Source organism: Lepisosteus platostomus, chromosome 2, assembly GCF_059453375.1.
Source record: "Lepisosteus platostomus isolate fLepPlt1 chromosome 2, fLepPlt1.hap1, whole genome shotgun sequence".
Lineage (NCBI taxonomy): Eukaryota > Metazoa > Chordata > Actinopteri > Semionotiformes > Lepisosteidae > Lepisosteus > Lepisosteus platostomus.
The window spans coordinates 78,647,613-78,659,900 of NC_142612.1; the positions used below are offsets into that span (position 1 = coordinate 78,647,613).

Consider the following 12,288-nt stretch of genomic DNA (forward strand, 5'->3'; position numbering starts at 1 on the left):
TTCATTGTGTCCTCAAGCACCTGAGCTGGTTACAAACCATGCATACACCTTGTGAAATAAGACATAAACAAGAACAAGGTTGATAAACTGCGATTTAATTTCTTTTTCTCTTGCTTAGTGTAAAATCTTGCACCTTTATTGAGTTTTGTGAAGCCACACAAGCATAAAAAAATCTACACCCAGGGGCTGAGCAGACCTTTCCAGGAACTCCTAAATGTTTAATATGTTTAAATTATTTAATTAAACATTTGCACAAGCAATATTCTGTGCATTCTCACACTCTCTGTACAATGGATGAAGATAACACAATTGGAAAAATAAAGTATTTTTGGGATAGGTAATGTTAATGTACGTTTATGAGCTACTGTGCCTTTAATTATCATTTATTGTTATTTATCATTATTTGGAGTCAATGTTTCTAACATTGGCTCCTTAAAAGGATGTTAGCATATGAAGTGTATAAAAGCCTCAGGCACAGTGAGAAAAGGACCACCCTCCACGGAAGGGGGCCTACAGGAGGGAGTGTGGACCCGGAGGAGCTCAGAGATGTACGATTGAGCCAGGGTACTAATTATGCAGGAAGAATCCTTATTTTTTACTTTCAAGCCTTCTCTCACTCCCCAGGTTTTAAAGTCATGTCATGGACTTGTTGTTTTCCACACAGCTGAAAAAAGAAGGGCTCCCTGCAGCGCTGTTTGAAACAAAGTCATTCACGAAGGCGAGGTGAACAAGACAAGGGGAGTGACCCCTTCACCTCGCGAGGCTGGGTTTGGGCACTGCTGAGACGGGAGACTTGGAAATGAGCCTGGCTGCTGCTGGGGGTGGTGGGCACCCTTGTATGTGGCATTCAAGGGAACAAGTAAAGGTTTATTCCACGCAGAAAAGGAGAAAGATAACATTTCGGCTGTGCACCCTCCTTTGGGCGTGGTCACCTGAAGAAGGCTCCACAGCCGAATCCTTGTGTTTCTCTTTCCAGCAGGGAATAAACCGTAAAGGTTTTGTTCCTTTGCAGCCCACGCACACTGACGCAGCTACCTGCTTGAAATATGTGGCAGAATTCTTCCCTGCACCAGAACGTGTGACCAGGACACTGTGGTGTAGGACGTGCTGCCTTTCAGCTGAGATGTTACACAGCGGTCTTGAGTCGTAGCCAGATCTTGGCAGCACATCACTCCTTCACTTAAATCTCTACATTGGTTGCATTTAAAGTCACTTATTCGATATAAACTCTTGTTGATTTTGAAGGCTTTAAGTAATCTGGCTCTGTTATAAATCTCCGATCCCCACCATGTCCACACTCCCTCCTGTGGGGGCTGCTCCTTCACTCACTGTTTGGGACTTGTGGTGACCGTGTCTTTTCTGTCGCTGCCCCAGTGTTATGGAATGTCCTTCCTCCAACTCCTCCGAGAGACAAATTCTATGATTCACTTCCAATCCAAACTCAAATCTCACTTTTTTACTGGGGCCTGTGTCTGACTGCACTTCATTCGATCTGTATGTTCTTGTGTATTTTTACTTTTATTTGTACTTTTTTTTCTTTTTCTTGTGTACAATGTTCTTGGGCTTGCGAAGGCACTTTATAGATGAATGTTATGATGATGATGATGATGATGATGATGATACCTGATCAGTTGCTGTAAGAGTAGTGTTTTGGCTCAAATCCATTCTGGGCTCACACAATGGTTCCTCAAAACTTCTCAATTCATTTAACTGGAGCCATTTCTCACGGTAGCTACATCTACCAGGTAGATACATCTGTTCTGACCAAACTGTCCTATTCTCCTCCCCACATGTCCGGATGGCGCCCTGTCTGGGCACCATGTGAGTTGGATGCTGCATCACTGCCATGGATCCAAGAGGGACATGGTGGATATAGCTATTGTTCAGGAGGCTTTTGCTGGTCTACAGAGATCTGCATGGAGTACTGAAATACAGAAGACATGATGGATGGATTAATACTTTTATTATTTTTTTCCTTTTTTAAAAATTGTATAATGTTTGCACGCCCAGAGGGGTTGGGCAACCGGTTGACCTTGGACCCCTAGAGTTTGTTTTTCTCCTTACTAAGGAGTTTTAGGTTCCTCTCCTCAGTTGTCTTCTGGTCTTTTCTGTTCCGTATGTCACAACATGTATGGTCACCTGCTTTGTTAAGCGCCTTGAGGCGACCTTGTTGTGAAAGGCGCTTCACAAAAATACATTGAATTGAACTGAATCAATTGTGTAGCCGCTGCCGTGTCCATATTCGTCCACTCTAGTCAAGCACGATGTTAGCGATCATGAAGAATAGGTAACTGCGTCGCTGTGGAGCCGAAACTTCGCGTCTCTTTTCTTTTTCTTTTCAGAACGGAAACCTTTACCTGTTATCAATAATAACTGTGTTCCTCAAATTGATTTTGTATCTCAATCCATGTGTAAGATAAGGTGGGAGTCTCCCTCTGCAGAGCTCACTCACGTTCAGTGAGCTTACACCTCCCGAACAGTAGAGGGCGATAGTCTGTTTTAATATTGCGTGGTGTCTAGCGAGCCCCAGGCGCTTGTCGCTTGATGACGTGATAGAGGAGCGACGGGCCGCGGTGCAGGAGGAGGCGGAGTGTACTGACTTTGCGCAGTCGGTTTGTTTGGATTGATCATTGTTCCACATTGTGTTGCAGCACTCTACTACTGAATAATGGCAGGATTTGGGTAAAGTAGACATTTTTATTATTCTATATGCGAAATTACTTTATCTACACGCTGTAAACGGCTCCCGGGAGAAACAGCTGGAAACTGGGACGTTAGTGCGTTGTTTTCTGTTGGAGCAGACCTGTACACTCCGCTAAGTTTCTTTATTTTTAACAGCGGGGGATTCATTGCTTACATCGCCATTGCGAGTTTCTTGATCCGAAAAAGCTTGCCCCTTCCCCCCTTAAAAAAAGAGAGAAGCCCTTCACTGTTTCGGCAAGAAAAAGACGAAAGGTTGGCAGTTTTGAAGGGTTTTTGCAAAATCAGGCACAAACTGCGCGTGAAGCGGTTGGAGGTACCCGTCTTCAGTTTCACCTGATTGTATAAAAGAAAAAAAACATTACGGGTAGTGTGCATTCTAGTTTAATGTTTGTGGAATGTCTAGGAAAGAAGTGAACACCTTAATTATTTATTGGGGAAGAAACTAAAATTCTCTGAGTTAAGAGTAAGGTTGACTCTTTCCCGTATATCACTACTGGGGAAATAAAAAAAAAAACATAAATACATTTGGGCGTTTGATTTAAATTCTTCCCCTTAAAGCGTACGTGCAGTTTCCGCAGCTGAAGTCGGTGCTGACGAGCTGTTACGAGCTGATCGTCTCAAAAACCCCGCCTGGCACCAGATAAAAGTCCGGCACTGTTGCTAATTAGGAGTGAAACTTACTCTCAACTTCTTGAAACTATGCCTAGCAATTACTATTAATAAGTCTTAATAAATCTCAGGAGGTTAAAATTACATGTGTAATTTTTAATTTATTCATCTATGAAGAGAATAGTGTTAAGATGCATAAGGGAGGTGGCAGGTACTGGTCTCATTTCGTTTTCGTATGAGATGCTGTTTACACATTTGTATAAAAATGTTTTTGTTTTTTTTTCTGAAGCGTACCCTCACGATTTACAGCCGTGGCTGATGAACTTCCAAGCTAGTAAAAATCACTCAAGCTCTAGGCTGCTGTATGTGTGTGTTCACTGTCTCCTTCCAGCTCTCCGCTTGGTTCTCCATCAGACCTTTCATTCCAGTGAGTCTTCTTAGTCACCTGACATCACCACGAGTGTGTCGTTTTAGACTGAATTATGCGCAGTTCATGAGCACTAAGTCTTTCTGATAAGTTTTAAACAATGTAAATGATGATCTCATTGATGGTATTCCATTGGAAGCAATTAGAGGGGGTACTGCTAAGTGACAATTTGCTGCCTGGATATGAATTTGGCAGGCAGTAATTTACCTTTGTTTTCAAAGAGCACAACTCCAGTTGCGCTGTAAGAGTTTTAATGCAGTACTGAATGTGCATGCACAAGCCAGACCTTAAAAAAAAACTCGCAACCAGGCAGGGTGGATGGTTTGTAACCTTTTTTTTTCTGCTCTGAGGGAAATGCCTTTCCACGCGCCAATTGAAAATGGTGATCGTTATTGGGTTTTTTCCTCTTGCTGTCTTGAGCAGTTTCCTCTCTGGGTCATAATGCAGCGTCGGAATGTGACCAGACGTCAGAGACCAGCAGATGTGAAGACGAGAAGAGCTGCGTACCTCAGCAGGACCTGGCTGACGTCGGACCCTCTGTGGGGCATCCGAGAATCCAGCCCCTTCCGCCGCCTCCTCTTCCACAGCATCGAGAGACGCAGAGAGAAGCCCTTCCTGTACAAAAAGCAATGGCACGGAGCTGTGTACCAGCTGCTGGAGGACAAACCCACGAGCAGAGTCAGAAGGTCAAAAAGTAAAGCGGCCCAAAAGGAGCTCGAGGAGCGCTCTCCAGCAAATTCGGCAACGCGCCGCGCCAGGTTCTCGAAGGACGCGTCTTCGCTCGGGCCTCTGGGAAGGCCAGGCACGGGAGGGGAGAGGCGCTCTCGGTGTCCGAGATCCCCCGGCGAGCTTTCTCGTGCGAGAGGGCGTTCCCACGAGGAAGCTGCTGTTTCTGTAAAAGACACCTCGGCAGAATCAGCCGCCGGAGACGCCGCGCCAAACCGCCGTGCTTCCCTGCGCAGGAGGAAGCGGCGTTCCGGCAGAAGGCGGGTGAATCGGAGCAGCACGGGGAAGCTGAAGGGGCCGGCAGGGTGGAGCAGCACACTGGTCAGGTCCAAGTCAGGTGTCGGACATAAAAGGAGAACTCCTGTGCTGTTGATGCGGTATAAGAGGCCGTCTCTTTTCGACATCCATTTTCTCTGCAGGGTCAAGAGGTCTCGGCATGGCAGTCGCAGAAAGGGCAGAAAAGTGAAGCACTTCTCGAGGATCTCCACCCTGAGAGTGAAGAGGTTGAGGGCGGTGGTGCTCAGCCATTTGTCCAGCTTGAAAGCAGGCTCCAGAGACTTGATCACGGCAGTGAATGACACCGTCTGGCCCAGGCTGAGAAAGAAACTGTGGAATACGTCGAGGGCAGATGGGGCGGGGCTCTCGGGAGAGGTGATGGCGGAAGAATCCCTCGTCTCCGAGGAGGCGGAGCCCCGAGACATGACTGAAAATGGGCCCAGCGGCGGCCAGAAGTCGGCGTGCAAGGCGGGCGACTCCGGGAGAACGAAGCGCAAAAGCAAGCCTCCTTCGGACAGCGGAGCCGCGGAGAAGCTCGGCGCGCGCAGCCCGCCCTCGGGGAAAAAAACCAAAAAGCACCCGAGGAAATCCCGAGGCGGGGGAGACGCCCCCCGTCGGGACGTGGGGGCCGACCCCGCCCCCCCGCTGGTCAACGGCACGGCCGGGCAGGACGCCGGCAAGCCCGAGGACATGGAGGTGGAGGCGCCCCACCTGTGCGCCGACCCCTTCAACAGGCAGCTGCGGGATCACCGCTACTGCAAGAGCCTCTCCGGCCGGGAAGGACACGGCTCTCCCCAGGGAGAGGAGGGCCCGAGCGACAAGCCGCTCCGGAGCGCGGCAGTGAGCGACGAAGAACTCCGGGAGCTCATCCACGGTACAGCCTTCAGTAGAACTCCGCTTCGTGCTCCCCCCCTCCGTTGCTGCTCGCCAGTTTCCTAACGCGTGCTTTCTCCCCACCCCCTCGTCTCTCTTCACAGATTTCCTGGAGGAGTTCTTTGGAAAGTATGGAAGCTTTATTCCTCTGAGCAAAAGTGATGTGCTGGAGCACCTGTCTAAAGTGGTGAATAAGGACCTCACGGAAAGGCAAGTCACCGTAACGCGAGTGAGCCCTGCCCTGTTCCCCCACATGGAATTGCGGCCTTACAGCAGTTCCTCATCAATGCGTTAGCATCTGAACGAGGCTGGCTTCATTAATGATCATGTTTTTTCTCCATTTATAGAAAGTAAGACCTATTGGAACTGGAACAAGGAACGTGCGTTTTGTTCTAGAAAATACCATTTTATTTTCCCTGACTTTCCAGTTTCCGTGGGAGTAAATGTGTTTTCCTGGACCTTTGGCAGGTTGATGCCATTGTTCTTGTGTGTTCATTGCTCCCTCCCTGATTGCGTGATTTCGGAGAGGAGTTCAGGATTGTCCTGGTAACCAGGGGCAGTGCAGAGCCCAGACGTCCCTGGTTTCCCAAGGAGGGTCCAGAGCACCGTCCCAGCCTGAGAAGGGGGGAGCTGAGGGATTGCGTATCTTGGATGGACTACAAAAGATCAAAACTCATGTGAAACAAATGCAATTCTGTTCTTTGTTGATGTCCTTTTCAGGAAGGCTTTCGTATACTCAGAAGTAAGAAAGTATCAGGCTGGCCTTGCCAGTGCTCCTATGCACTTCTTCAAAGTGACCTACAACAAGCACACCTTAACCTTAGAGGATCTCTCTACACTGGAAGGCCATAACTGGCTGAACGATCAGGTTGAGTTTATATTGTTTTGCTTTCGAGCAGTAGTAGCAATGTGATGGTATGCAAGTTAAGTAGTGAATAAGTGTCCTTCTGCCGTTTTGATATGTTTAATATGACAGGTTCCAAAAAGTAGCTTTGATGGAACCATAGCTGGTGTTTTTTACCCTTTCATTTCATGGATGAGTATAAAGTCAGAATATTTGCAAAAAAATATTCCAGAATGGAAAATGGAAGTTGAGAATGAATGGTGAAAGAGACAGTTTTGAATGGCCAGGACTTGTATGCAGAATGCGTTTCTGTTGCATGTGCCTCCGTAAAACGTGAACGTTACATTAACACATTAAGACTGAAATAATTGTAAGAGCACAGCAGTACCGTTTGAGAATATATTTTTGAGATACTGCCTCGTATCTCATTCCGTGTTTGTTTGAAACATTATTTCTTTCTTGCTCAATTCCTCCAGGTCATTAACATGTATGGAGAACTGATCATGGATGCTGTAAACCATAAGGTGAGCACACTAGAGTGAAGTGCACACTTCATAAAGGACTGTACCTTCATTAAAATCTCTCATTAACTCATTGGCAGAATATTTGTTTCCCTTTCTGTTGTTTGTTTTTGGATTTACGTCCAAGGAGTCATTAACTAGGACAGTTGTGTCCTATCTTAATGGCATATTTGTTAATTACATTTAAGTTGTTTTAGCTCACTAAAAATATAAAATAATTTTATCCTGCCGAGGCCTGAAGCTATGATGCGAGATTTGTCTTGAACACTTGTGGTTTTGTGTTTTTGCAGGTCCACTTCTTCAACAGCTTCTTTCACAGACAGCTCTCAACCAAAGGATATGAAGGAGTAAAGAGGTGGACCAAAAAGGTAAGGTCATGGTAGGTAATTTTTCCCACTGCTCACTTTGGGTTTAAAGACTGAGCCGGGCAGGGAGCCGCACCATCAAAGCCCTGCCGTGAGAATATCAGCGGAAAAAAAGACCAGCGTGGAGAATATTGCCGACGAGCCCCCAAGGTGCTTATTTTCGGGCTCGGTGAGGTCGTTGCCGTTGTAACTTGTGTGTTGATTTGTTTTTCCAGGTGGATCTGTTCTCCAAATCCCTCCTCTTAATCCCCATACACTTGGAGATCCACTGGTCTTTGATCACCGTCGACATAGCAAACCAAAACATACAGTTTTATGATTCCCAAGGCATTCATTTCAAGTACCCTGTGGAGGTAATTCTCACGATCCAGCTGGTGCGTCGCATAAATGAAGGGTGGAAAAAACCATGTGGGTGTGAATTTAAAATGAGAACAGGGGGCACTTCCTAACCTTTGTGGAAGGGTAGAACAGGCTTCTCGGCCATGCTGTAGGAGCTGATATCCTTATTCCTTTCAGGAAAAGTCTTGATGGGATCCATGGATCACTTATCTAGTAACTCCTGAGTGAGCAGCTGGTTGAGAGGCCTCCTCTCGTCAGATGTGCAGAGAGGGGACAGTGTTAGTTTGTGTACAGCCTTGCTTGTGCTGCCAAGTAATCGGGTGTCGACAGCATGAACGTCGGAAGTGTGGGGTTCCTGGGGTGCGATCGGTTCATTAATATGAGCAATTCTGTTCTGTCTCTTTCTAGAACGTCTTGAAATACATCTTAACGGAAGCAAGAGAAAAGAAGAAGGCAATCTTTCAGAAAGGCTGGAAAATGATTGTCAACAAGGTAAAGTAAATTGAATGCTATCCCCACTGTTTTCCTTTAAACATTTAGTAAACGCCTTTAGTTCAGCTTGAAATTAAGCCCTAAACTAGGCCTAGACTGTCTGTACTTCCTGAGATGTTAGAGAACGTTTGAGGGGACACCACACCAAGCAGAAATTGACTCTGCAGGTGTGTGGTACTAGAGAGTTAAAATTGGCTCTAATGAACAACATTTCATGTACATTTAGATCGTTGAGTGCGGACCTTTACCAATTTAAGGGTGCTTTTTATTGGAATGGCATTTTTCCTAGAAACCTGTTTGCAGATACACCTGACTGGTGCCTTAGAATTGACAGTGTCAACTAACACAACTATGATGTGGATATAGAGTGTTGGGCACTGATGTCTTCCTGGCTTTGTTCACAGTGCATCCCGCAGCAGAAGAATGACAATGACTGTGGCGTCTTCGTCCTACAGGTAAAATAAAAACTGCAGTTTGTGTTTTTTTTGACTTTTTGAAGTCTGCTGCTAGATCTGAGTTGCGTTCTCTTTCTTTCTTCTCATTAGTATTGCAAGTGCCTGGCGTTAGGAAAACCTTTCCACTTTTCCCAAGAGGACATGCCCAAAGTACGCAAAAGGATTTACAAGGAGCTTTGTGAATGCAGGCTAACAGACTGATTTGGAATTGTGGAGGACGGAGCCCCCACACCTTTCTTTTCACTGTTCCTACTCTTTTGAAAAGGACCACCTGAACTTGACCGTTATTTTCGGCGGGCGATTCGTGACATGGGGAGATCAAGCTGCGTGTTGTGCAGACTGCTTTGTTAAACGTGATGTCATTTAATAACAGTTCTGTGGCGCTCATGTTCGAAGATGCGCTGAACTGATGCAGAAGTGGTTTCATTCTACTGAACGCTGGCGATGATGTGCTTGCTGTGTCGACACTGCAGAAAACACAGGTTGCACACTGAAGGGCTTAAATGGGACTCCTGTGATTTTGACTTGCTTCCGGCGTGGGAGTAACTGTTAGGAACCAAGTGCAGTTTGTGTATCTCCAGTTAAACAGCACAGCATTGTGATCTGGAACTCTCTGGTACAGTGAGATTTTATGTTACCTCGCATTAAATTGCTGAAAGTTTACAGTCTTTTACAAGCATTTTCCTGTGTCAGCTGTGTGCCCCTTTCGTGTGCTGATGCCATGTGAACATTTGGAATTTCGTGCACTTTTAAACCAACGGCTGAAACTGTTCTCAAGGCTCTGCTGCTTTGGTCATTTTAAGAACTATAACCAAATTTCTGTTATTTTATCAGTTCTTTACTCCTTTAGAGTACGTAAGCTATATCAAGTCCTAAGAAACTTGAAAGGTTTTTTTTTTTTGTAGGTATTATGCAAGTTTAACAGGTAGTGTAGTTTCCTTGCAGAAGAATTAACAGCGATTAACGTTCAGGTCTTGCAAACTTGATGAGGTAAATTATTGATACTGCATGTACATTGTCAGACTCTGAGAGACCACAAAACTACTCTGTGTGGACCACATTGCTTGATTGTTGGGGAAGAATGTTTCATTGTTGGCTGTTAGATAAAACACATGCCAAACGATGTTCTCTCTGGGCAGTGTTTTTCTTTAAATAAAACCTGAGAGTGGATCAGTGAAGATTTTTCTGTGCAGTGACTTCTGTATAATGAGTAAGTGCATGGCTTTTACTGTCTCCCAACCCAGCTTTTTTTTTTACACCTTTCGCATGTGGTCATTTAAAAGTAGAAATGGGAACACTGAAATCTCAGTTTTAGTTTGGTAATTCTCACCTCAGTTTTTTTAGCCCAGTTAAACATATTCAGAAATGATCAGATGTGTTGTTTGTATGAAAACAGTAAAATAGCTTTATCTTTCTACATATATAGAAAGAGAACATATTCATGTTAAAAAGATATATGACTAAACATCTTATAGAATGTAATTCATTAGCAAAATGTGGATTGTTTTTAACTAGAATCTATTTATTTTTGCATTACCTGCCTCTTGATGACAGAACCAAGAAAAAAATACTGATTGATGTACTGAGTAATAATCTTAAGTCTTGTCTGACCATATAACAGCGGATAAAGAAAACAAGATTGACCTGGATTCAAAAACATAGAATACCATTTAATGGTTTTACTTGTCAGACTGAAGAAGAGCTCAGTATTGCAGTCGAATTACTTCTTTAAATACTTCTTTAAAGCAGTACTCCTTGCAATGTAATAATTCTACTGAACCTTAAAGGAGTACCTAGGTTTATGTTACTACTGCCTTATGATTAGTTCTGAACAAAGCTATTCAGTACAGGAGTGTTGTGCAACACATACAGGAGACGTTTCAGTCGTAGCTCTGGTGCGTTTTTAACCAGGTGTTCTGTTTGCGAGTTAGATTCTGAAGCACTGTTTACAGTTTTCATTGTGCGATTTGTACAGCTTGTAAGAAAGAAAATTATAACTTGTTGTAAAGAGTACTTGAGGTGTAACAATAAAAATGACTTTTTTAGGTCTGATTGTAGTTGCTTCTTATAGATTAATTTAGTAGTGATGTCCAGTTTACGCAGTGTTCCTTGCATCCTTAACATTTCTGCTTAAAATATTTGTTGTAGCCTAACAGAGTATTAACTTCTTTTAAATGTAAACATCTGTTCAGTGTTTAGCAACAGTTTAATTGTGGGTCTGGCACAGTTTTTGTGTATAACTCATGGGATTAAATGTATGTTTATAGTTCCAGAGCAGCAGTGACAAAATACTGATACACAATAAAAGTGCAGCAGTGTACATTGTTCGTCAAATTCTTTTTGAGACCAAACATTTACACTTTAAATAGTGAGCAGATCCGTTAAGTGATTGATTGGCGTTGTTGCTTGGGGCTAACACAAATGCTCAACTGAAATCGTTGTTGTTCATGAAAGACAAAAAGACCAAAATGAATAAGAATCTATTAAACCAATTGATCACGGGCACAGTAAATTAGATGACCATGTCAACTTGAGCAGCTTGGAAATTCTAGATTGCTTGGTTCCTATTATCATGATTGAAGGCAGACTTCCTGCTAAATGTTACGTGGAGAATGAGGTTCTGCTTCAACAATTAGGTGAAAATGAAAAACCATCTCTGTGAGGACTAGGAGAGATTCTGGCCCAACATCTGGCATGTTGCATCTGTCTGGTCAAGTCAACCTTTATTTTACTGTGGCAGCAAAAGGCTTTCCATAGGCATGCCTGGAATTTGGTGGCAATCATACGTTCGTTATTGCCGCGTTTGTTGTCTCCAGCAGGGGGCCCTGCAAGTGTGATGAGGTGGGATTGATTAACACAAGTGTGCGTCTTGTGCAGACTGATGACCTCATTGCTCAGTCATCCTCTGCTGGATTCTTTTCAGCCCTCAGTTCTTCTTTACCAGGGAAGCCAGTCTGGAAGCGTTGGTCTTCCAGCATGACGATGCAAGCCCACACAGTGCAAGGACTCCAAGAAAACAATGTTGTCTTGCCACGGCCAGATTTATATGCCGATTTCAGGCTCTCGTCAGTGTCTCTGTGGGAGCGGCTTGCCAGTGCTGTGACAAGGAGCCAGCTGGCTACAGCTGCAGAGGACAATGTGCAACATCCCACAGCAGTCTGGTGGGAGGCTGCAGGGGTCCATACGACAGTGCTGCTGCTCAGGAAGGTCATACCACCTTTATACTGCTTTCGTTTAAAACTGTCATGTTTCATATTGAAAACTACCGCTTTGTATTTCTGTTCACATTTTCTGTGATTTTTTGTTTGTTTGGCATTTGTTTTAAATAGTCAATTAAATCCAGTTTTAGATCTGTTTTCGTGTGTTCTTTTTGCACCAGTACGTTGTATTCAAACCGAAAACGTGTTGAGTCAAAACTGTTCAATGACCGCTCCGTAAGCTGCTGCCAGCACTTGAAGGACATGATATACAGTATGAAGAAACCTTAGCAACTCAGGTTATTAGTATAAGAGGATACTTTTGTATTGCACTAACTAAAGAATGCTAAAAACTGGATTAGACATAGGAGGCACTGTAGATGAACTTGGTATCAAGGCATAACTTTCCCCCCATCCACCTGGAAACTGTCCCCGGTGCAAAAGGGTCAAGGTGGGACTAC

The 12,288-nt window shown here is 44.4% G+C and overlaps 1 protein-coding gene across 3 annotated transcripts; it reads left to right on the forward strand.

Annotated features, from left to right (window-relative positions):
• Positions 1-2,554: 2,554 nt before the first annotated feature.
• senp5 (SUMO specific peptidase 5) lies at positions 2,555-11,980 on the forward strand. 3 transcript variants are annotated; one of them, XM_088620963.1, is made up of 11 exons: positions 2,555-2,682; positions 3,602-3,739; positions 4,163-5,615; positions 5,719-5,828; positions 6,339-6,482; positions 6,935-6,982; positions 7,270-7,347; positions 7,560-7,697; positions 8,092-8,175; positions 8,580-8,630; positions 8,721-11,980. In XM_088620963.1, exons 2-11 carry the CDS (start codon positions 3,677-3,679, stop codon positions 8,829-8,831), a joined length of 2,280 nt encoding a protein of 759 aa, XP_088477089.1. In that variant the 5' UTR covers positions 2,555-2,682; positions 3,602-3,676; the 3' UTR covers positions 8,832-11,980. The 3 variants fall into 3 exon arrangements, 2 of the variants coding, with proteins under 2 accessions (XP_088477089.1, XP_088477095.1); XM_088620969.1 differs by lacking the exon at positions 3,602-3,739 and having other exon boundaries at positions 2,565-2,682; XR_015930627.1 differs by lacking the exons at positions 8,580-8,630; positions 8,721-11,980 and having other exon boundaries at positions 7,270-7,358.
• The last annotated feature ends 308 nt before the right edge of the window (positions 11,981-12,288 follow it).